This window comes from Prionailurus bengalensis, chromosome A1, assembly GCF_016509475.1.
Source record: "Prionailurus bengalensis isolate Pbe53 chromosome A1, Fcat_Pben_1.1_paternal_pri, whole genome shotgun sequence".
In the NCBI taxonomy this organism is placed as follows: domain Eukaryota; kingdom Metazoa; phylum Chordata; class Mammalia; order Carnivora; family Felidae; genus Prionailurus; species Prionailurus bengalensis.
In genome coordinates this window covers 110,384,900-110,407,030 of record NC_057343.1, presented here as the reverse complement: position 1 = coordinate 110,407,030, position 22,131 = coordinate 110,384,900, and the positions used below count along the sequence as shown (strand labels likewise).

The window sequence follows — 22,131 nt, the reverse complement described above, 5'->3', positions numbered from 1 at the left end:
GAGCCCACTCAAGATTCTCTCTGTTCCTCTGCCCCTCTCCCCCACTCATGTTCTCTCTCTCTCTCTCTCTCTCTCTCTCTCTCAAATTAAAAAAAAAAGCTACTTCCTTTTCCTCTAAAAAAAATTAGATCACTTTGCTGTATGAAATACGGATTAGAAAACAAGGGAACCAGGAATCCAATTGTAACATTTGTTCAAGGAGATAAAGTAATAGCTTGTTTTGACTAGTGGCTGAGCAGAAAGAAGTGAACAGATAAATTAAAAATATATTTTGGGAGGCTGTGGTTATGGGTTGGTTGTGGAGAGAGGTTAAACGGAGGATTGAACAAGAGCAGTTGGTTGATAGGATGAGGATTACTGGAGCAGGAGTTCCTGGCAGTAGGGAAAAACAGATTAAGGAATCAATTCAGGATGTATTTAAGATTGAGATCCCTCAAAGAACATGATCAACGAGGTTCTCTATCTCAAAGAGAAAAATTTGATAATGGTGCATATTTGGGTATTTGTATTATAGGTATATAGGTGGTTTTTTTGTTTTTTAAGTTTGTTTATTTTAAGAGAAAGAGAGGGACAGAGAATCCCACGCAGGGTCTGCACTGTCAGCACGGAGCTTGACACTGGGTTCCATCCCACACACCTTGAGACCATGACTTAAGGTCAAGAGTCAGATGCTTAAACCACTGAGCCACCCAGGTGCCCCTGTGTACACATAGTATTTTAAGCCATGAGAATGTAAGGAGAGAATGTAGACTGAATCAGAATAAGACCCATGGCTGAGCACAGAGAAGCATCAACTTCTAAGAAGTCTGGTAGGTAAAATGGGAGGAGACCGAGGTGGTGGGAAAACTGTGAGGGCTGGAGTTGCAGAAACCAAAAGTATATTAAGGAGGAGGGAGCCTGTATGTTGATGTCCTGCATTTGACGTTGTGGTCAAAGTTGAGTGAGCTCCAGAGGTGTCCGGAGGGATTCCAGTATTTGCTGTAGTAACCTCATCAGCCTGCCAAGACAGTGAATATTCGACTTCCACTTGAACTAAATCAGTTTAGATATAAGAAATTTGCCATATGACATCATAGGTGAAGAAACATACAGTATATTTTGGAAATACTGATCTATTCATTAAATCTGACTGGGGACACACCTGCAACTAGAGGAACACCTTGCGTGATCTGTGAAGATTTCTTTGATGCCTAGAATGTGTGTGATCACCTTTCAGGATTCAGTGTTTATAACAGATAACCTGGTGGTTATCTGCTGTAATGCCAATAGGGCATTTCAGAAGGTGGACACAAAAAAGAAGGAAGAACGGTTGAAGTTTCTCAAGGAGAAACATGGAATCAACACAGATGAACAAAATAAACATTTTCTGCATTTTCATGTTGGACTAAAACCTATAAATGAACACCGTCACCCTTTTTTTTGTTTTTAATTAATACTGAATGTTGTGGTTTCTTGAGATTCAAAATGACATGCTTGAAATTTTGATACATGTTATGTTGATACATGTTAGAATTATTATGTGAATAAACTTGCAGCTTTTTGTTAAAAAAAAATATATTAAGGAGCCATTAGTGGCTGGATGTGTTGAATGGTAGGTCAACTAAGATGATTAAGTGTCTGTTGGATTTAGTAATATGCAAATCACTAGTGATCTTGGCAAAGTGGAGTGTGGGAAGTTGAAAACAGAATGTTGGGAAGTTGGAAACAATAGAAGGTTGAATAGTGATTGGATATGTTTTGGAAAACAATTTGTATCTACTAAAATTGAAGATACCATGGGCTCCTGCGTGGCTCCGTCAGTCAAGCATTTGACTCTTGGTTTTTACTCAGGTCATGGTCTCACAGTTTGTGGGTTCAAGGCCTGCATTGGGCTTTTTACGATCAGCACAGAGTCTGCTTTGGATCTTCTATCTCGCTTGTGCACATGCTCTCTCAAAACTAAACAAACATTAAAAAAAAAACAACATTGAAGATGCTTGCATCCTAGAAATTCCACTTGTAGGTGTCTATTCTAGAAAAGCTTTCACTCATTGGCATAAGAGAAATGCAGAAAAAAATGATCACTACAGCTCTGTGTTGGCAGAAAAAGGGGAAACTAAATATCCATCAACTGGACAGTGGTAAGTTGTGTGAATACACCTTGGTGAAAATAAATGTACTATATATAGTAACATGTATCAACATGGATTAACCTCATAACATAATGCTGAGAATTAGAAAGCCTTGGTCTTTAGAATATACCCTTTTTAAATGTTGAAAAATATGCAAAACAGTGTTAAGGATATATACATAAGTTATAAAAATATAAAAGGAATTTATGGGAATGATTATCACCAAAATCAGAATAGTGGCTCTCACTTGTAAGGTGTAGTGAGTACAAGAGATGTGATCCAAGGATGGTATACAATAGCCTTTCACTCTATTGGCAGTGTTGTATTTCCTGAGGTGGTTCATGACTAACACAAGTGTTTATTGCTTCTTACCCTATTTCAGGTAACACTTTATGACATGAATGGTTGCAGAGGAAGACAAACACCAAGAGTCCTTTTGAGAAGCTTGGCCATGAACGAAAATAGAGAAGAGAAAAGATAGAATGGTAGCTGGAGAGAAAGATGGGATCAAGGAAGCCTTTTTCTTTTTCTTTCTAAGTTTATTTGTTTTTAGAGTGGGAGAGCATGAGCAGGGGAGGGGTGGAGAGAGAAAATCCCAAGCAGGTTCTGCGCTGACAGTGCAGAGCCTGATGGAGGGCGCGAACTCACGAACTGACTCACGAACTGTGAGGTCAAGACCTGAGCTGAAATCAAGAGTCAGAGACTTAACCAATGGAGCCACCCAGGCACCCTGAGTCTGTTTCTTTTTTTGAGGAAGAATTTGATCTCAAGGTTCGTGAGTTCAACCCCTGTCAGGCTTTACACTGGCACTGTGGGATTGTGGCCTCTCTCTCTGCCCCTCCCCCACTTGGGTGCACGCTCCTTCCCTTTCTCTCTCTCTCTCTCTCTCTCTCTCTCTCTGTCTCTTTCTCTCAAGTGTATATAAACTTTTTAAATAAAGGAAGAATATGCTTGGATGCTGGTAGAAAGGATTCATTAGAGAGGGAGAAGTTGAAGTTGCTAGAGAGAAGTCAGTAACTGATAAAGGTCTAGAACGTAGTAAAATGGACATACTTGTTCTTTCACAGAAAAGAGATAATTTTTCTTTTTTACCCAGAGGAAATAAGAGAATGGATTCAGATGCTGGTAGTTTCAAAGTTCATGGTTGATTGATGAGAAAATTTCTGTCTCTTGTTTAATTTTCTGTTTTCAATCTCTCTTCACTAAGACAAGGCCATTTGTGGAATGCAAGTTGGGAGAGAGAGTCCTAGGACTCCATGAAAATACTTGTGAGAAGTAGGAAAGAACATTCATCTGTGAAAACTAGTAAGATTTTGGGAATCTTTGAGGGCCTAGTTGAGAGTGAGTTATGAAAAATGATTATAAGAAATTCTGCTTATGTATAAAGATACAACGAAGAAAGCACAACCAGAATGGAGTTATCTTTGCTTCCGTGTTTTTCATGGCAGTATTTTAAACCTAAAGGCTGTAGAAGTCTTATTTCTGTCTGTGGGGCAAGATCCTTCTCTGCAAAATACTGTTTTGGGACCTGATGGTTTATTACTATTGGCTTTGCTCTCCAGGTGTACAATATTTATTTCCCTACCTTTTAGGAAATAACCTCTCCAGATTCTCACAGAGAAATCCTGCCAAAGGAGGCCAAGGGAGATTTCAGTACACATGAGGCTTTTTGCTTTAATACAGTGCATTGTGATAAAATTACAGTTTAATAGCATTTGTTGTAAACTGGATTCTAAAATGATCATGCTCTTAGCTCTAGTCTCATTTAGATTTTTAGAGTTTAAATAATTTAATAATCTGGTAGTTGAACAGCTCCGTTTGTTAGCAGTATAGATGTTCTGAGACAATAATTGAAAAAAACATTGTAGTAGGTTCTGAACATCATTTGAAAGAGGCAAGTTAAAGGTCACATTTGGCTTTTAATCTTTTTAAAATTTAAATTTGAAATGTTCTAAGACTGCATGTGTTTATTAAAATATTATAGAAGGTGGCTTTCTGCTTCATTGGGAATGCACGTTAAACCTTTTTTTTACTGTGTGCTTATTGTAATTTTTTTATTGTGGAAAAATATCCATAACATAAAAGTTATTAGTCATTTTAAGTGTGTAGCTCAATGGCATTAAGTATATTCACAGTATTGTGAAACCATCACCATTGTCTGTTTACAGGTCTTTTTCATCATCCCAAACAAAAACTGTATACCCATTAAATATAATTCCCATTCCTCCTTATCCCTAGCCCCTGGCAACCACAATTCTCCTTTCTCTTTCTGTGAATTTTCTATGCGCCTCATATAAGTGGGATCATACACTATTTGTCTTTTTGTGACTGTCCCGTTTCACTTTGCGAAATATCCTCAAGGTTCATCCATGTTGTAGCATGTCAAAATTTCATTCTTTTTTAAGGCCAAATAATATTCCATTGCATATATGTGCCACATTTTGTTTATCCACTCATCTTTTGATAGACACTTCTGTTGCTTCTACCTTTTCACTATTGTGGATAATGGGGCTATGAGCATTGGTGTACCTGAGTCCCTGCTTTCAGTTCTTTTGGGTATAGACATAGTATAATTGCCGGATCACATGAAATTCTTTTATGCTTTTTGAGTAACCACCAAACTGTTTTCCACTCCATCTGCACCATTTTACGTTTCCATCAGCAATGAATGCTCAAGCATTCTAATTTCTCAACTTTCTTAACAGCAGTTTTTGTTTGTTTGTTTGTTTGTTTTGGTAATAGCCATCCTAATGAGTGGTGAAGTGGTATCTCATTGTGGTTTTGATTTGAGTTTCCCTAATGACTAATGATGTTGAGCATCTTTTCATATATTGCTCATTTAAAAATTTTTAAAAATGTTTTTATTTATTTTTGAGAGTGAGAGAGAGGAAGACAGTGTGAACGGGAGAGGGTCAGAGAGAGACGGAGACACTGAGTCAGGCTTCAGGCTCCGAGCTGTCAGCACAGAGCCCCAGGGCTTGAACTCAAGGGCCATGAGATCTTGACCTGAACCGAAGTTGGACGCTTAACTGACCGAGCCACCCAGGTGCCACTGTTGGTCATATTTTCTCTTTTCTCTTTTAAAATTTTGTTTCCAGTGTAGGTAACAAAGTATTAATTATTTATTGGCCATTTTAATATCTTCTTTGGAGAAATATTTAAGTCCTTTGCCCATTTTTCAATTGAGTTGTCTTGGCACTCTTAATGAGAATCAGTTATAAATGTAATGTGTTTCTGGACTCTCAGTTCTATTTATTTGATTTATAGGTTTGTAGTAAGTTTTGAAATTGGAAAGTGTGTGTGACTTCCAGCTTGCTCTTTTGCAAGATTGTTTTGTCTGTTCGGGATCCTTTATATTTCCATATGAATTTTAGAATCAGATTGTCAACTTCTGCAAAGAAGTCGGCTGGGGTATTGATAACTGTGTTGAATCTGTAGAGGAGTTTAGGTAGTATGTCCATCTTAATAGTTAAATCTTCCAATCCACAAATATGAGATGTCTTTCCATTTCTTTAGGTCTTCTTTCATTTCTTTCAATAACATTTTATAGTTTTCAGAGCATGTTTTCTTGTTTTTTGTTAAATTTATTTCTGAGTATTTTATTCCTAGTGACAATACTGCATGTGAGAAGAAAGTATATTCTATTGTTGAGTGGAGTGTTTTATATGTATCTGTTAGGACTAGTTGGCTTATTGTATTGTGTTCAAGTTCATTGTATCAAATCCTGAGAGACTGTAATGTTTGTCCTTATTTATATTCTTTATCTCTTTAACACCAAATTATTTTAATGGTAGGAGACCTCAGTTGTTTGTGATAGGGAAAAGGGAGTTTAAGCAGAAAGTTGGAGGCCTCTGTTATTTAAGGAAATGCACTGGCCTACAGACCATCAGTAGTAAGGCCACAGATAGAGAGGAACACTTGAGAAATGAGAGTAATCAAGGATCCTTTTCAAGCTGTTAATATTCCATTATTATTATTTTTTTTAAAAAACAGCTTTATAGCATAAAATTCACTTAAAAAAATTTTTTTTAACATTTATTCATCTTTGAGAGACAGAGAGAGACAGAGCGTGAGTGGGGGAGGAGCAGAGAGAGAGAGAGACACAGAATCTGAAGCAGGCTCCAGGCTCTGAGCTGTCAGCACAGAGCCCGATGCGGGACCCGAACTCACTGACGAGATCGTTGACCTGAGCCAAAGTCGGAAGCTTAACCGACTGAGCCACCAAGGCGCCTCATAAAATTCACTTTTTAAGGGTACAATTGAACAGCGTTTAAATCAGTTTATAGAGTGTGCAGCCCTCATCACAGTTTAATTGTAGAACATTTCCATCACCCCAAAACGATCTCTTATGCTCACTTGGAGTCACCCTTCATTTTTTGTTTTATCCTTTATTCTTGTGTAATGGTAAATGCTCAGATACATTCAAATGCTTCTCTCATCTAATTATTATCATCAGAGTAGTATGGGCATTTTATAAAAGATAAAACTGAAATTTAGGGAGGTTACTGAACCTAAAATGTATGTCTAATATATAATCAGAAATAACAATCATTTATCTTTTCGTATCTCATGTACTAAATTACCATGCCTCAACTGTTTATGGCTCAATTGAAGTTTGGAACTTAGATTACTTTAAGGTATTTAAGAAATTAGTTAATAGGTAATTGCCTATGTTGGTTTTTGCTTACTAGACATTTTTGAGAATCTTTATTAGCAAGGATACCACTCTACATCTAGATTATCAAATAGTCCTTGCTTATAACTAAACGACAGATATCACTTGACAATTTGAGGTACTGTGCATTGGGAGATAAAGGGTCCTGTTGAAAATTGATAACCTTTGCCTTTCCCGTGATGATTATGGAAAAATAAGGGAGGACTTCTTTTTGGCTCCAAAATATTCATCCAGTAAATAGTTATTACATACATGCCTGAGTTATTTTGCATACTCTTCTGATATTGTTATTTTTTTTAAATGTTAATTTATTTTCAGAAAGAGAGTGCAAGTGAGAGAGCACTCACGCACCCAAGCAGAGGAGGGCCAGAGAGCGAGGAGAGAGAGAATCCCAAGCAGGCTTCATACTGTCAGCACACAGCCCGACATGTAGGGCTTGATCTCACATACTGTGAGAACAGGACCTCAACTGAAATGAAGAGTCAGACATTTAACACACTGAGCCACCCAGGTGCCCCTGAGATTGCTATTCTTAATCTGTCATTGCCCTTCTTTTTTCCCAAGAGGTCCTAAGAATCTTCAGAGAAATATGAATGTCTGAGAGGTGACCTCTTTCTAATTTGCATGGTTCCTCTCTAAATACAGTTTGACTTGACTGGGGCTGCTAGTGGTGGATGAGTCTTTTGTAACAAGTGAAGTGGGTGGCAGGGGCTGCCAGTCAAAGCCAACTGTTTCCTTCCTTAAGTCCTCCAATCCTATGTTGTCCATAGTTGAACTCATTTTTGGTCTCTTTGGATACTGGATAAGTGAGAATTAAGATCTAGATAGCATAATACCTGTAGTATAGGAATTTAAAATTATTTATTTAGCTTAATTATAGTTACCCCACAGAAATAAAGAATGGAAAACTCCAGAGAGGCTGAGCATTTCCAGATCAAGATGAAAGAAGGAAGCAGAAACAAGTCCAGAGAGCACTGACAAATTTCTGCAACTGCAGTGCAGTTTATGTATTGTGAAGAGATTGAAGAGTTTAGGCATAACCTGCCAGTACAGTTTGGTGGTGATCTTGGAGGAGGAGGCAGAAGACTTGAAGCGGTACTCAGTAGAGTGAGGATGCACACGTCAGTGTAAGATTTAATCCTAACTGGGGCGCCTGGGTGGCTCATGCGGTTAAGTGTGACACTTCAGCTCAGGTCATGATCTCATGGTTTGTGAGTTCGATCCCCGCATTGGGCTCTGTGTGGACAGCTCAGAGCCTGGAGCCTGCTTCGGATTCTGTGTCTCCTCTCTCTGTTCCTCCCCAACTCGCACTTTGTCTCTTTCTCTCTCTCTCTCAAAAATAAATAAAGATTAAAAAAATTTTTTTTAAAATGATTTAATCCTAACCTGGTATTCCTCAGTTAAGATATGTGACAAATTGAGGAAGCATTGTTATCACATAATTAAAAGACTGTCACTTTAATAGGAAAATGGACAAAAGACATGAATAGGCAGTTCACAAAAGAAGAAGTATAATGGCTAACACACAAAAAAGTACAACCTAGCTATCAGAGAAATTCGGTAGAATGCAGTTGACTGTAAGATGGCCAAGAACTGTCTATGTGTCGTTCTCCGTTTTATCCCTAGCTTCTAGCCCAGTGCCTAGCAATAATGGATAGGCTCATGTATTTTATGAATGAATGAAATAAACAAATGAAATTGGATTTTTTCCCTCTTAGATTGGTGACACAATTTAAAAAGACTCATGCCCTAGGATTGAGAATGGCATGATTAAACGGCAGTCTTATTATTTTGTTGGTAGGCAGTCCATTGATTCAGTCTTTTTTTTTTTAATCTTTATTTATTTATTTATTTATTTATTTAAAAATTTTTTTTTTTATTTAAAAAAAATTTTTTTAACGTTTATTTATTTTTGAGAGAGAGACAGAGCATGAACGGGGGAGGGGCAGAGAGAGAGGGAGACACAGAACCGGAAGCAGGCTCCAGGCTCTGAGCCATCAGCCCAGAGCCCGATGTGGGGCTCGAACCCACAGACTGCGAGATCGTGACCTGAGCTGAAGTTGGACACTTAACCGACTGAGCCACCCAGGTGCCCCTAATCGTTATTTATTTTTGAGAGGGAGACAGAATGTGAGCAGGAGCAGAGAGAGAGGGAGACACAGACTCCGAAGCAGGCTCCAGGCTCTGAGCTGTCAGCACAGAGCGTGATGCAGGGCTTGAACTCACAAACCGTGAGGTCATGACCTGAGCCGAAGTCAGACCCTTGGCTGACTGAGTCACCCAGGCGCCCCTAATTTTTTTTTTAATTTTTAAAATATTTACTTATTATTGAGAAACAGACAGAGCATGAGCATGGGAGGAGCAGAGAGAGGGGGAGACACAGAATCCGAAGCAGGCTCCAGGCTCTGAGCTGTCAGCACACAGCCTGACACAGGGCTCGAACTCACAAACTTCAAGATCATGACCTGAGTGGAAGTCGGCCTTACCCATTGAGCCACCCAGGTATCCCTTTTTTAAATTTTTTAATGTTTATTATTTATTTTTGAGAGCGAGAGAGCACACAAGCAGGGGAGGGGCAGAGAGAGAGGGAGAAACAGAATCTGAAGCAGGCTCTGGGCTCCGAGCTGTCAGCACAGAGCCCGATGTGGGGCTCAAACCCACAAACCTTGAGATCATGACCTGAGCCAAAGTTGGACACTTCACTGACTGAGCCACCCAGGCACCCCTGTTTGTTTGTTTGTTTGTTTGTTTGTTTGTTTGTTTTTGGTGTGTGTGTGTTTTAATGTTTTATTTTGGAGAGAGAGCAAGAGAAAGAGAGAGGGAATGAGTGGAGAGGGTAGAGAGAGGGGGACAGAGGATCTGAAGTGGGCTCTGCTCTGACAGCGGTGAGCCTGATGTGGGGCTCGAACTCATGGACCACAAGATCATGACCTGGGCTGAAGTTGGGTGCTCAACTGACTGGGCCACCCAGGTGTCCCCGATTCATTCATTTTGGAAAGCACTTTAGTGATATAAATTAAAAGCAATATAGCATGTACCCTCACAGTAGTTTCACATACATACACATTCGCTGTAATGTCTGAAATACTAAATTCTGGATATAGCCCAACAATCTATCAGGGGCTTTCTGGTTAAACAAATACTATACAGTCAATAAAAGAATGAAAATTTATATGTATTGATGTGGAACTATGTTCATTGTTTACTAAATAAGAATCGTGTGGGTAATAATTTCTTCATGTGTATGATTATATGTGGCTCCTCACAGTATTATTTCAGGAAAGTGAAATTGTTGATGACTTTTCATTTCTAATTTATATTAAGTTTTGAGCAAAGAGTATTTGAGCAAACAGTATTGCTTTTGTAATTGGAGAAACAAAACCATTAAGGTTTATCTCTTTTGGAAAATGCGTAGGTGGAAGAATATTCCTTATTCATGTTTATATGAACAGCCAAAACATTTGCTGAGGACCAATAAAGAAGAGATAGCTAAATAGGAAGACATCCTGTTTTATATATGAAAACTGTTATTCACATTTCAGTGTCCTGATGTTTAGCTTGTGAGAATATTAGTGGTTATATTCTGATGTTAGTCGAGTTAGTTGAATCTAATTCTTATGGATATACTCAACACCTAACAATTCTAGTTTACCCTGAACAAAGAATGATCAGTCATACTATACGTTGTGTCGCATGTATGTATTCTCACAAAGCAGCAATTATGGAAATTCCTCCAAGTTCATTGGCAAAGACCTGCCTCATTTGTTTATTATTAAAAAACTGTGGTTTAACTATTTAGTTAACCATTTTTTCTCTTCTTGGTCATTTCGTTATTTTCAATTGTTTTACCATTAACCGAAGTGCTTCACTAAACATCTTTGTAGCTTATGGCTGTACTGCTAATTCTGTGGGTTATATCCCCACAAGTAAGGTTGCTCGATTAAAGGGTTTATTTTTTCTGAGTTTGAAACATCACTTTACCATTTTAATGACTATGTCATTTTAGAAAAATACTTGGCTCTTGTTAGTAAATAGAAGATTTTAAATAAAACATTCTTTTCTCATTGGATTGGATTTTTTAACTGTTAATATCCGATGTATCTTTGAGTTTATTTCTGGGTTTTGTTTTGCAGAGCATTTAGTTCATTTCTGTGTACTACAATGCTGTTTTGATAATTGTGATGACTTTATAGTAAGTTTTACTATCTACTCTGACAAATTCTTCTTGTTCTCTATCCAGTACTAAGTATATAATAGATGCTTCTTGTGTATTTATGAAGTTAATAAATAGATTTAATAAATAATAGATATTAATGTTTAATATTAATATCTTAATGTTTAATATTAATATCTTGTTTTAGGTTGGCACCCTTGTTACTTTAGGGGAACTGAAAGTTGGCATGTTCATAGTGTCCCCTGTTAGCCAAGAATGCTATTACACTTTCTCAAGTGTAATAAACAGTGACATAGAGGACGAGTTGAGGAGATTTGGATGATCAATTTGAACTTGGAAATATGAAGCGGGGGGGGCACATGTTAGACATGAGAGAAATACTTTTTTTTTTATATTATATGAACTTTATTGTTAAATTAGTTTCCATACAACACCCAGTGCTCATCCCAAAAGATGCTCTCTTCAAAGCCCATCACCTACCCTCCCCTCCGTCCCGCCCCCCATCAACCCTCAGTTTGTTCTCAGTTTTTAAGAGTCTCTTATGCTTTGGCTCTCTCTCCCACTCTAACCTCTTTTTTTTCTTTTTTTCCCTTCCCCTCCCCCATGGGTTTCTGTTAAGTTTCTCAGGATCCACATAAGAGTGAAAACATATGGTATCTGTCTTTGAGAGAAATACTTTAATCTTTAGAGAAGAGACAATTTGATAGTAAATTCCAAGGGTGAAAATGCTGGAAAGTACCCATAGTGCTCTCCTGTATAAACTTTATCACTCTTTTCCTTCTATCTTTTATTTTAAAAAATTTCAGGGGTGCCTGGGTGGCTTAGTCTGTTAAGTGTCTAACCCTTAATTTCAAGTCAGGTCATGATCTCATGGTTTGTAAGATTGAGCCCCTCATCAGGCTCTGCACTGACAGCGTAGAGCTTGCTTGGGATTCTCTCTCTCTCAAAATAAATAAACATTAAAGGAAATTTCAAACCTATATAATAAAGTATAACATATGTCTGTATTCCCTTGATCTAGATGTACCAGTTGTCAATATTTTTACTGTAATTGCCGATCCTGCTCTACTGTTCAGTTCTTGTCTGTTTTTCCCTCCTGCCCTCCCTCCCTCCTTTCTTCCACCCTCCCTGTGTGCGTGCACGCTTGCATACACACATACACAAACTTTCTCTCACTCATTCACTCTCTACACATGCTAGATCTATATTTAGATGGGTGCTAAACCATTTTAGACTTGCAGACACGATGATGACATTTCACCCACATATGCTGTGTACGTCCTAAGAACCAAGGACATTCTCCTACATTACTAAATACAATATTCATAGTTCAAAAACTGAACATTGATAGGATTATCTGAAATACTGTTCATACTCAAGTTTTCCAATAATGTCCTTCACAACCATTTTTCTTTCCCCAGAACTAGTGTCTGGGAAATGAAGAATCACATACAGCCTTTAGTTGTTGTGTCTCCTTGAATATAGAAGAATATAAGAGTAACCCCAGCCTCTTTTTGTGTTTCTTTTCATGATACTGACATCTTTGAAGAGTCCAGGCCAATTTTGCAGACTTGTTCTCAACTTAAGTTTTGTCTGCTTGTTCCTGATTAGATTCAGGTTAAATTTTTAGCAGAAAGAATACCTAGGTAGTGATATGTCTTTAGTGCCTCATTTAGTGCCGCACATGATGTTATTTTATCCCATTATTGATAATGTTAACTCTGATTACTTGATTAAGGGTACTGTTTACTTCTCTATATTAAAAAATTTTTTCCAATTAATGGTCTATGGGGTCATACTGAATATTCTATTCCCCCCAATTTTTTCCCCATTGGTTTTAGCATCCACTGATGGTTGTTTTGTTTGTTTTTTTGAGAGAGAGCACACATGCATGTGCAAGCGGGGGAGGAGCAGAAGGAGTGGGAGAGAGAGAATCTTAAGCAGGGCTCAATCCCACAACTGTGAGATCATAACCTGAGTCAAAATCAAGAGTGAGATGCACAACCTACTGAGCCACCCAGGTGCGCACCTATTGGTGATTTTGGTCTCAATTATTACTTCAGTGTTCACAAAAAAAGTGATTTTCTAATTCTTTTATTTCTTCTATATTGATTAGTTGACATTGTTCTATAAAGAAGGCATTTACTCCCTGCTTTATTTCTCGTTCTTTTATTTTTTGCTGTTATTACTGTAGACTGAGGGATTCTTTTGTTGTTGTTGTTCATTTGCTTATATTCCATTTTTGTCTTTATTTTGATGCTCATGTTTCTAAATCTGACTGATGGGAGCACCTTCTGGCTGCTTCTTGTGCCCTTTTCATATGTCCCCATCTGTTTTTGTGCATTTTCTTGCTGTTAAAACAAGATATTTTAAGGTCTATTTGTACTTTATCTGCTGTAGCCTTGGAATGAGCTATTTCTCCAAGAAGTCTTGTTCCATTTTCATAGGAAATGATATTAGAAATCAGAATTTGGGTACTGAAGGTGCTTCTTTTTTCTGGGATGTCAGTGCTCACAGACGCTTTCAGTGAACAGAGCTGGAGACACTCTCAATAGGCAGGCAGGCAGGCAGGCAGATAGATATAGATACAGATTTTTAAAATAAAAGCCTGTGTTCATTGTACTGCTACTAGTTCCTAGTCCTCAAAGGTTCTTTTTCTTTTTATTCCTTTCTATATTTATAATCTCTTCTTTCATAGTAACATGCCTGGATCCCTAGAAGTCTTGGTATATTTACTCATTTGCTCAATCTTGAAACAATGAAATTGCTATACCATTATGCTATATCATAGAATGCTGTTTGAAATAAACATATCAACTTAACATAAGTACTTGATAGGTACTTAAGAACAGTTTACCTTAAGCAATTAAAAAATTTAGAGAACTCTCCTTTCTACTTGCTATTATGCTTTTAAAAATTATTTTATCTGGTAGTCCCACAGATCTTGTTTTGATGTAGCAATTTGCTAATTTTAACAATCCTTTTTCATTCTGGTAGTTGCAAATCTCCTGAGGGATATGCTATATAATAGCTTGCCTGTGCAGCAGAGATATACTTCTAATTGACTTATATTTAAATTTCATGTTAATTTTAAGGGAGCTCAGATTACTGGAATTATTGTTTGTGGGAAACTTTATCTTAGGCAGAGGTATTGATGTTCAAAAACACAGGAACAAATGTGGATCCAATAAATTAGATGTGAAAGTAAGGCTGATCAGAAAAAAATTTGAGGGAATCTGGGTGGCTCAGTCACTTAAGTGTCTGACTCTTGGTTTTGGTTCAGGTCATGATCTTGCGGTTTGTGTGTTCGAGCCCTACGTTGGACTCTGTGCTGACATCATGAAGCCTGCTAGCAATTCTCTCTCTCCCCCTCTCTTTCTGCCCCTTCCCCGCTTGCTCTCTCTGTCTCTCTCAAAATAAATAAACTTTAAAAAAAAGTTAAAAAAAATTAGAGAATAAGAGCTATAACTGGGATATTAGTTCTTCTAAGCAATCATTTAATTTTGTTCTGCTTCTTGGCAGTCTTATTAAAAGGGAATATTCAGTTGGATGACTTACATTGTTTAAGAAAACATTTTTGTATTGGATTATTGGAGGACTTTTATTGTGGGAATCATATCTATTTGTGTAATAAATGTACAAGTGTTTTTTGCATGATTATTTTAGCACTTTAATTAAATCATGGTTTAGGGAAGGCATTTCTTTTTTTACAACGTTTATTTATTTTTGGGACAGAGAGAGACAGAGCATGAACGGGGGAGGGGCAGAGAGAGAGGGAGACACAGAATCGGAAACAGGCTCCAGGCTCTGAGCCATCAGTCCAGAGCCTGATGCGGGGCTCGAACTCACGGACCGTGAGATCGTGACCTGGCTAAAGTCGGACGCTTAACCGACTGCGCCACCCAGGCGCCCCGGCATTTCTTTTTTTAAAAAAATATTTCAGGAATCGAATTCAGGAAGTGTAAGGAAATTAGTATTTAACACATTCCCTAGACTCTTAGGATACAGATCACTTCATATGCTGTAGCACCATATGAAGAGGTGTAAAGGTTTATAGCGTTCTCTCTGAAACCTGATTGTTAGTGATATACACTTATTAATTGGTTCAAGCGTATTGTAGAATAATATTATGTTCTTCGGTTTCGTTCTCTGAATACTGAAGTGTAGATGTTTTCTGGTATTTATTAAAGAAAGAATCGAATACTTTTTGTGGTTCTGTATGGTACTAAGTACCAGGGAGACCAAAGAAAGTACATATTACTTCAGTACCTCAAAATAGCTTATATTCTTGTCTAAGTTTATTAGAATATTGTACACATAGAAATACCTTAATACACATTTCGAGCATTTAGAATATTTTTTTGAACATTAATTTACTTTGATACTAAATTGTGCAAATCACGAAGTTTTATTTTTGAATGTTTACTTGCACTGTTCTAACCACTTATAAAAATCTTCAAGAATATATTGGTTTTGCTGTCCATTCTAATTTTACAATTAAAATTTATTTCCCATCTTGATTTACTTCAATTTTCTGATTAGATTAGATTTATGAATTATAAGGCTAGAAAGGCTCTACACATACAATCTGGTTTTTCCCTTTGGTGTCTTCCAGGATTCCCCACTCCCTTTAAATAAAACCAGGATAGCTGATTTACTCTATCCCCAGGGAAGAATGTTGCAGAGTCTCTGGTAATACCTTGTCCCGGGGCTCAGCATCTTTTACGTTGTTAACCAAAAGTCCCTGCTGCTATAAATAGCGACATTTAGTTAACTAAGCAAGCAAATGGCAAGAAACAAGGGAGAGGCAAATATCTCTGAAAGAGAACCTAAGAAACAACAGATAATGTGTACCCATTTACAAAATTTTAATTCATTTTCTTTATTTTGTTCCTAGTGAAAATACAAAATGCTGTAATGTTTATAGAAATGACCCCCTCATTTTCCCCTCCACCCCAAAAGACTGACTCTTTTTCAGTACAATTTCGACTACTATTACTAACCCAAGTTATTTTTAGATTCTATTGCTGAAAGCCTCAGTTTTGCCATTTATTGAGGTATTTTTTTTTTAACATTTAATTATTTTTGAGAGACAGAGACAGAGCGTGAGCAGGGGAGGGGCAGAGAGAGAGGGAGACATAGAATCTGAAGCAGGCTCCAGGCTCTGAGCTGTCAGCATAGAGCCCAATGCGGGGCTCGAACTCACAAATTGTGAGATCATGACCTGAGTCGAAGTTGGACGCTTAACCAACTTAGCCACTCAGTGCCCCTGCCATTTATTGAGGTGTTAATTGAAATATTAATGTATTTAGAGCAGAAATGTCGTTTTTTAGGGAATCTAGAGCAACAGCAAAGCGAGGTCAAACTGCCATAAGGATGGACACCAAGGAAGCTGTGTTTGAGACAAAAAGGAATCAAGATAAGGAGATGCAAAGTAGAGAAAAGCACTGGATACCTGGGGGAAGGGAGTGGTAGGTGGGAGTGGGTTGTGTGCCTCTAATGGCAAAGAATAGTTAGATTTCTGAAGAGGAAGCCATGAAAGGCTTATAGGAAATGCTAAGGATTTGGGTTTAAGTACTACCTTCCCTAAGTTTTAGCTGACTTTTAGCTAGCTGAATTCTTTAAAAATTGATGAGGTTAAATGTTTCAATGGGGTGGATCCTAATACTCTGGGCTAGTGTTTCCTGTCTTGATAGCTATGCAAGACACTTGGTATTAGTTGGTAAAACCATTACCAGTACCCAGCTTCAGCACTAATGCCTGTTATTACTTGGAACTTGAAAGGGAATCTCTGATTGAAGCTTTAAACTCACAAAGTGAGTACAGAACATTTAATTTTTCTTTTTGTAATACAGAGATTGTGTTTCTCTTCTTAGCAACATGAACCGTGAAGACCGAAATGTGCTGCGTATGAAAGAACGGGAAAGGCGGAATCAGGAAATTCAGCAGGGCGAAGACGCCTTCCCACCTAGCTCTCCTCTCTTTGCTGAGCCATACAAAGTTGTAAGTTGTCCTTTGAATGTTCCCCCCCACCAGTAGTGTGACAGTTTTCCTTTGAAGAAAGTGTTTAAAATTGAATTTTTATAGTAGGAAAGAGTTACTAATATGTATACCATTTAACATTTTTTCCTTTCCTCTAAATCAGAATGGCCTTTTTGGGGATAAACTTGTCATTGGAGTATAACATGCAGAAAGGTACACAAAACAAGTGTTTTAGCTGAAAGAATTTTCACAACATGAACACTCTTACATAATCAGTATCTAGATCAAGAAACAATATTGTTAGCATCCTAAAGTTGTCCTCAAACCCATACCTCCTTCCATCTCCCCTTTGCTATCTCATAGTCTTGAAAATGTGGTCTGGATTAACTCAAGCATTTATCTCTATAGTCTTGGCTTTACCACTAATCCTGGGCAGACATTTCACCTTTCTGAATTAAATTAATATTTTGTAAATGGGTACGCGTCATCTGCTGTTTCCTAGGTTCTTTGGGTATAAAATCAATCAAAGACACTTATTTCAGATATTCTTTGTGTCTGTCTTGTTTCTTGCCATTTGCTTACTTAGTTAACTAAGTATCAATGACTATTAGTATGTTTGAATAAATGTGTTTTCACTATCAGTCTGGTTCCTTTTTCTCTTACCGTATACTAAGTTATCTTTCTTTTTTATGTGGTTAATTACCAGATTCCAATTTACGTTAAAAGCATGTTGTCAGAGATGTTCAATATTATAGTTATCATCGTACTTGATTTGGGATTGCATAAAACAGTACATATCACTTCTGATTGACTCTAACATAGCTGTAGTGGCCATAAATGTCTCTAATACTTGATTTGCCTTTGGCTTTCATTTGATCTAGCCTTACATTTTTAAAGGCTTAGGCTATGTATGGTGGCTGTAATAGTATATATTGTCACAGTAATGACCATTGTGGGTTTGCAGTATGAGATTGAGCGTGTATTAAACTCTTTTTTCTGATGAAATATAAATATAACACATAGTTTGACTTTGTTCTTAAAACATTTGGTGTTTGTAGAAGCCATTTATGAGATCTGTAGAAGCCATTTTTTTAGTTTTTAAGGTTATACTGACATCATTTATATGAGTGTGACACAAAACCTGGGGTTTGGAATTAGAGATTAAAGACATTTTGGAAAAAAACAAGAGATTGTTCCAGAATCTTCAAATCATACTACCATTTATTTTATAATTACAATGTAATGAATTGGATTTGATTCCTGATCTCGATGCTGTCTATATATTTGCCTTTCTTGTTTAATAGGGGTCAGACTGATTTTCACATAATCTAAAGTTATTATCAATTCATGCCAATCTCAAAATAAATAGTAGTGGTTGATTTCTTCTTTAATGTAATCAGTAAGCTTACTCTCATTCTTGCGTATGAACGTGAATGAGTCCTAAAGCTTGTAGACATCTTGGACTTTATTATCTAAGAATGATTTTAGTTTTAATTTTAAGTGTTTATGTATTTATTTTGAGAGAGAGAGAGAGAGTGCGTGCACCTGCAGGCAGAGTAGGGACAGAGAAAGAGGGGGAGAGAGATAATCTCAAGCAGGCTCCACACAGCACAGAGCCTGAGGTGGGGCTCGATCTCCTGAACTGTGAGATCATGACTTGAGCTGAAATCAAGAGTCGGATGCTCAACTGACTAAGCCACCCAGGTGTCCCTCTCCAAGAATGATTTTCAAAACTTAAAGTGTGTACCATTGACTTCAAAACTTGTGTTTGTTGGTCAGAATTAATAGAATTAATATTTGAAACTTTATCAATGGCTTTTCCATTCTTAATTTTTTTGTTGACTTTTGTTAGTCACAGTAACAGAAGAAATTAAATTTTTTAAAAATGTCAGTTGGATATAACTCATTTCATTAAATTTTTGTTTCTCTTTCTAACTGTAACATTGAACTCTTAAGTAATATAATGTTTTCCTAGATTGCTAAAATAATGCGTGTTGGCTCAGCAGCTGACCTAGAACTGAATGACATAAAGGCACATTACTTTTCAAAAGATTTTTACTACTATTCCAATATATTTATTGGTGAAATTTGGATTTTTTTCCCTTCTGGAATCTTTTCTACATATTTCTCAGTGTCCTTTATTTTTATTTATTTATTTATTTATTTATTTGTATTTATTTTTATTTATTTTTTTCAGTATATGAAATGTATTGTCAAATTGGTTTCTATACAACACCCAGTGCTCATCCCAAAAGGTGCCCACCTCAATACCCATCAGCCACCCTCCCCTCCTTCCCACCCCCCATCAACCCTCAGTTTGTTCTCAGTTTTTAAGAGTCTCTTATGCTTTGGCTTCCTCCCACTCTAACTTCTTTTTTTTTTTTTTTCCCTTCCCCTCCCCCATGGGTTTCTGTTAAGTTTCTCAGGATCCACATAAGAGTGAAACCATATGGTATCTGTCTTTCTCTGTATGGCTTATTTCACTTAGCATCACACTCCCCAGTTCCATCCACGTTCCTACAAAGGGCCGTATTTCATTCTTTCTCGTTGCCACGTTGTTTCTCCATTGTGTATATAAACCACAATTTCTTTATCTGTTCATCAGTTGATGGACATTTAGGCTCTTTCCATAATTTGGCTATTGTTGAGAGTGCTGCTATATCTCAATGTCCTTTAGAATATTTGTGTTTTAGCATGAATGTTTTTCACTTTCAGTGTTGTTGTTTTTTTTTTTGTCACTATAAAAATTATATGTTTGGAGTTTGCTTTTGAGATGTTAACCTTAAGATATGACATGAGGTTTCTCTTTGAAAAATCCCTTTGCATTTGAAGTTTGGAAAGTCCGTTTAGAAGCATCTTTTATTTCTGGTTATGCTAATTATATAATTTTATTTTGCAACTTTTTTGTAGACTAGCAAAGAAGATAAGCTATCAAGTCGTATTCAGAGTATGCTTGGAAATTACGATGAAATGAAGGATTTCATAGGAGACAGATCTATACCAAAGCTTGTTGCAATTCCCAAGCCTACAGTACCACCAACAGCAGATGAAAAATCGAATCCTAATTTCTTCGAACAGAGACATGGGACCTCTCATCAGAGTAGCAAATGGACTCCAGTAGGACCTGCTCCCAGTACTTCTCAGTCTCAGAAACGGTCCTCCGGCTTGCAGAGTGGACATAGTAGCCAGCGGACCAGTGCAGGTGGCAGTGGTGGCACTAATAGTAGTGGCCAGAGGCACGACCGTGACTCATACAGCAGTAGTGGGAGCAGCAGTCGGAAAAAAAGCCAGCATGGATCGGAACACTCCAAATCACGCTCTTCCAGCCCTGGAAAACCCCAGGCTGTTTCTTCATTAAGCTCCAGTCATTCCAGATCTCATGGGAATGATCACCATAGCAAGGAACATCAGCGTTCCAAATCACCTCGGGACCCTGATGCAAACTGGGATTCTCCTTCCCGTGTACCTTTTTCAAGTGGGCAACATTCAAATCAGTCTTTCCCACCTTCATTGATGTCAAAGTCCAGTTCAATGTTACAGAAACCCACTGCCTATGTGCGGCCCATGGATGGACAGGAGTCCATGGAACCAAAGCTGTCCTCTGAGCACTACAGTAGTCAATCCCATGGCAACAGCATGACCGAACTGAAGCCCAGTAGCAAAGCACATCTTACCAAGCTGAAAATACCTTCGCAACCATTGGATGTAAGTCACACATTTAAAACTTCTATTTATTTTTTAAATGTTTATTTGAGAGAGGGAGCAAGTGAGGGAGAGAGAATCCCAAGCAGGGTCCATGCTGTTAGCCCAGAGCCCGTTGCAGGGCTTGATCCCATGAACCGAGAGATCATGACCTGAGCTGAAATCAAGAGTCAGATACTGAACTGACTGAATCACCTAGGCGCCCCTAGAGCTTTTACTGTTACGACTCTGTGAAGCAGTTTGTCTCTCTGTTGTTGTTGGGTTTTTTTTTTAATGTTTATTTATTTTGAGAGAGAGAGAGTATGAGCGGGAGAGGAACAGAGAGAGGGAGGGAGGGAGGGAGGGAGGGAGGGAGGGAGAGAGAGAGAGAGAGAGAGAGAGAGAGAGAGAGAATGCCAAGCAGACGTTGCGCTGTTAGCACAGAGCCCAATGTGGGGTCAGTCTCAGGAACAATGAGATTGTGACCTGAGCCAAAATCAAGAATTAGACACTTAACTGACTGAACCACCCAGGCGCCCCTCTCTGTTTTAATGAGAAGGTGTAAATAAGTTTAAAAAAAGGCTTGTCATTGACTCTAAAGTGGATCCACAGACCTGTTAACTTCCCCTCTTGGGCAGTAGAGAAAATGCCATTCACTATTTTGAAATATTCAAATAACAGTTACAGAATAAAAGCACGATCTATGAGATCAATACCTTAGATTTCCTCCTTTTGATTGTATGAAATAATACATATTGTGTTTAAAAAAATTAACTTGTTTTCTCATTGTGATACTCATGAATGAGATGTGGGCAGTGGTTCATTGTAGGGAATGTTAAGATTTTTGAGGATCCATCCAGTTGGTAATGTTGTGTGGTTTGGTTTCCATGATCTTTTCTCTGGTTAAACTTAAAGGTTTGAGGCAACTGCTCTAAATTCATAGTGGTGGTTTGAAATTTACAGCATTATAACTGTATACCAAGCATCAGAATAACCAAAGAAATTGAGCATTCATTGTGAAATAGAAGTTTTATCTTTTAATGTAAATTTTAAAATAAAATTTTCAAAAGTAGTGTCAGTAACGGAAAGTCATAGTTTATAGCTTAAAACGTGGTTGAAGGGATCAAGGATAGGTAAGGTGCCATTTTGAGAACATTGAAACATTTTTCCTATGGACTTGGGAAACTGTTGTTCATGGCATGTGTCATCTAATCACTCCTTGCAAGAGAACAGTGAAGTGGTTGTTCTTTCTTCAGATGACATGATCCTTGGAGGTGGATTTGAGTTCACACTCTAGCTCTCTAATTCCTGATTGTGCTTTAGAATAAACAACTTTTCCATAATTTATGAAAAGCTATATAAAATGTCCATTCTGTCCCAGACAAGTATTCTTTCAGTAATATTGGTTTTATTTTGTTTGAAATGATACATTTCAGTATCTTGGAATATTTTGTATATAAATAAACTTTAAATTTTTGATAAGTTTCTCACCTGAAAAATAACATTTA

The 22,131-nt window shown here is 37.5% G+C and overlaps 1 protein-coding gene across 3 annotated transcripts in view; it reads left to right on the top strand.

The window, feature by feature from the left end:
• Positions 1-22,131, top strand: part of AFF4 (AF4/FMR2 family member 4) — a 97,292-nt gene that overhangs the window by 16,806 nt on the left and 58,355 nt on the right. For 2 of the 3 annotated variants that reach the window (XM_043587702.1, XM_043587681.1), the window contains exons 2-3: positions 16,837-16,963; positions 19,853-20,647. In XM_043587702.1, coding sequence (XP_043443637.1) covers positions 16,841-16,963; positions 19,853-20,647 — 918 coding nt within the window. In that variant the 5' untranslated portion in view covers positions 16,837-16,840. Of the gene's footprint in view, positions 1-7,516; positions 7,894-16,836; positions 16,964-19,852; positions 20,648-22,131 lie in introns of those variants that run through there. The other variant, XM_043587691.1, reaches the window with a different exon arrangement.